Source organism: Trichinella spiralis, assembly GCF_000181795.1.
Source record: "Trichinella spiralis strain ISS 195 chromosome Unknown Scfld3984, whole genome shotgun sequence".
Classification (NCBI taxonomy): domain Eukaryota; kingdom Metazoa; phylum Nematoda; class Enoplea; order Trichinellida; family Trichinellidae; genus Trichinella; species Trichinella spiralis.
Genome location: NW_003530923.1, coordinates 1 through 1,207, shown reverse-complemented (window position 1 = coordinate 1,207; position 1,207 = coordinate 1). Strand labels below are relative to the sequence as shown.

The window sequence follows — 1,207 nt, the reverse complement described above, 5'->3', positions numbered from 1 at the left end:
GGCTAAAGTTTTATATGTTTGGTAGCACGCTTTCAAAAATTGCAAGTAGAAAATAGTGATATCGATCTTTGGTATTATTGATGAATAAAAAGTTATTTTCGAGCTGAACGTCGAATTTCTTCACACATAGGCACACAGCTGTCTTTGAGAACTGAGTATCATTTGGCGTGCCCGTTGAATGCCTTCAATATAATCAATGCCACAGTTCCAATTATGATTTCTAAGTTCAAAGAGCCCTATTCTTTCAGAGCTGATATTAGCATGAATTCACTTTCTGGAATCAGGTCGAGCTTGCTTATTCGACATTACGCCACGGTGAGTAGTGAGACTTTTTCTGAATGAAACAAAAAACAATAAAAATTTATTTATTCACAAAGGCTGACGAACGATTTGCAAAATTGGCCGTCTTGATCAAATGCTGGGCAAATAAGAAGTTTCCAGGTGGTGCCAAGAATGGATACATCGGCGGATTCGCTTGGACGTTGTTGTTATTAAATTACATGCAGTGTGGAACGGGAGAAAATTGTCCCCCCGTGTTTCCCAGTTTTCAGGAACGTTACCCTTCGTTGTATGAAAAATCGCTGAATGAGATGGATTTCGAAGGAAAATTTCCTGAGAATTTCGTCTCGCCAAACAAACAATCACTGTCAAGTCTTTTGTATGGCTTTTTTTATTTCTACGCTTATTGTGTCGACTTTCTCAAAACGATGTTTTCCGTACGAAAAGGTTCAATTTTTCTCCGACAACCCGAACACGCGAAATTTTTCATGTACGGCGAAAATCCGATCTGAATGTAAAATGAGGCAAAATCATTGCAGATTAAAAAAAAACAGAAACGAATTCAAGCGGAAATCCTCAACCCCTACAAAATGCAGGCGGCCAATTGTGGACAGGACCTGTTGTTTGTATAATTATCACTCAACTTGATAATGTTGAACAAAATATTGATTTCCGATATTCGAACAACAATTTGACTTGATTACAAATATACACAGAAAAGTTTCACATCTTCGCAATTTTCCCCTCTCACTTCATACTTTTGATTGTATGTATTTGATTTGATAAATCTGCAAAAACGCCCCAATTTTCAACCTTTGATTCTAAAAAACTCCTTATGCTCGAACTGATTTACTATCTATTTGTCAATAATAATTGATAAACTCAAATATAAAATATTATTGCAGATTTGCCCAACGTTTTCAAATCA

General features: G+C 36.2%; 1 protein-coding gene across 1 annotated transcript; it reads left to right on the top strand.

Moving 5' to 3' along the window:
• Positions 1-103: 103 nt before the first annotated feature.
• Positions 104-979, top strand: Tsp_15629 (conserved hypothetical protein; the record flags this gene model as incomplete). The annotated part of the gene is made up of 3 exons (XM_003367608.1): positions 104-315; positions 378-651; positions 834-979. Coding segments are annotated over 3 exons (632 nt in total), but the record flags the coding sequence as incomplete, so codon positions are not given.
• Between the last annotated feature and the right edge of the window lie 228 nt (positions 980-1,207).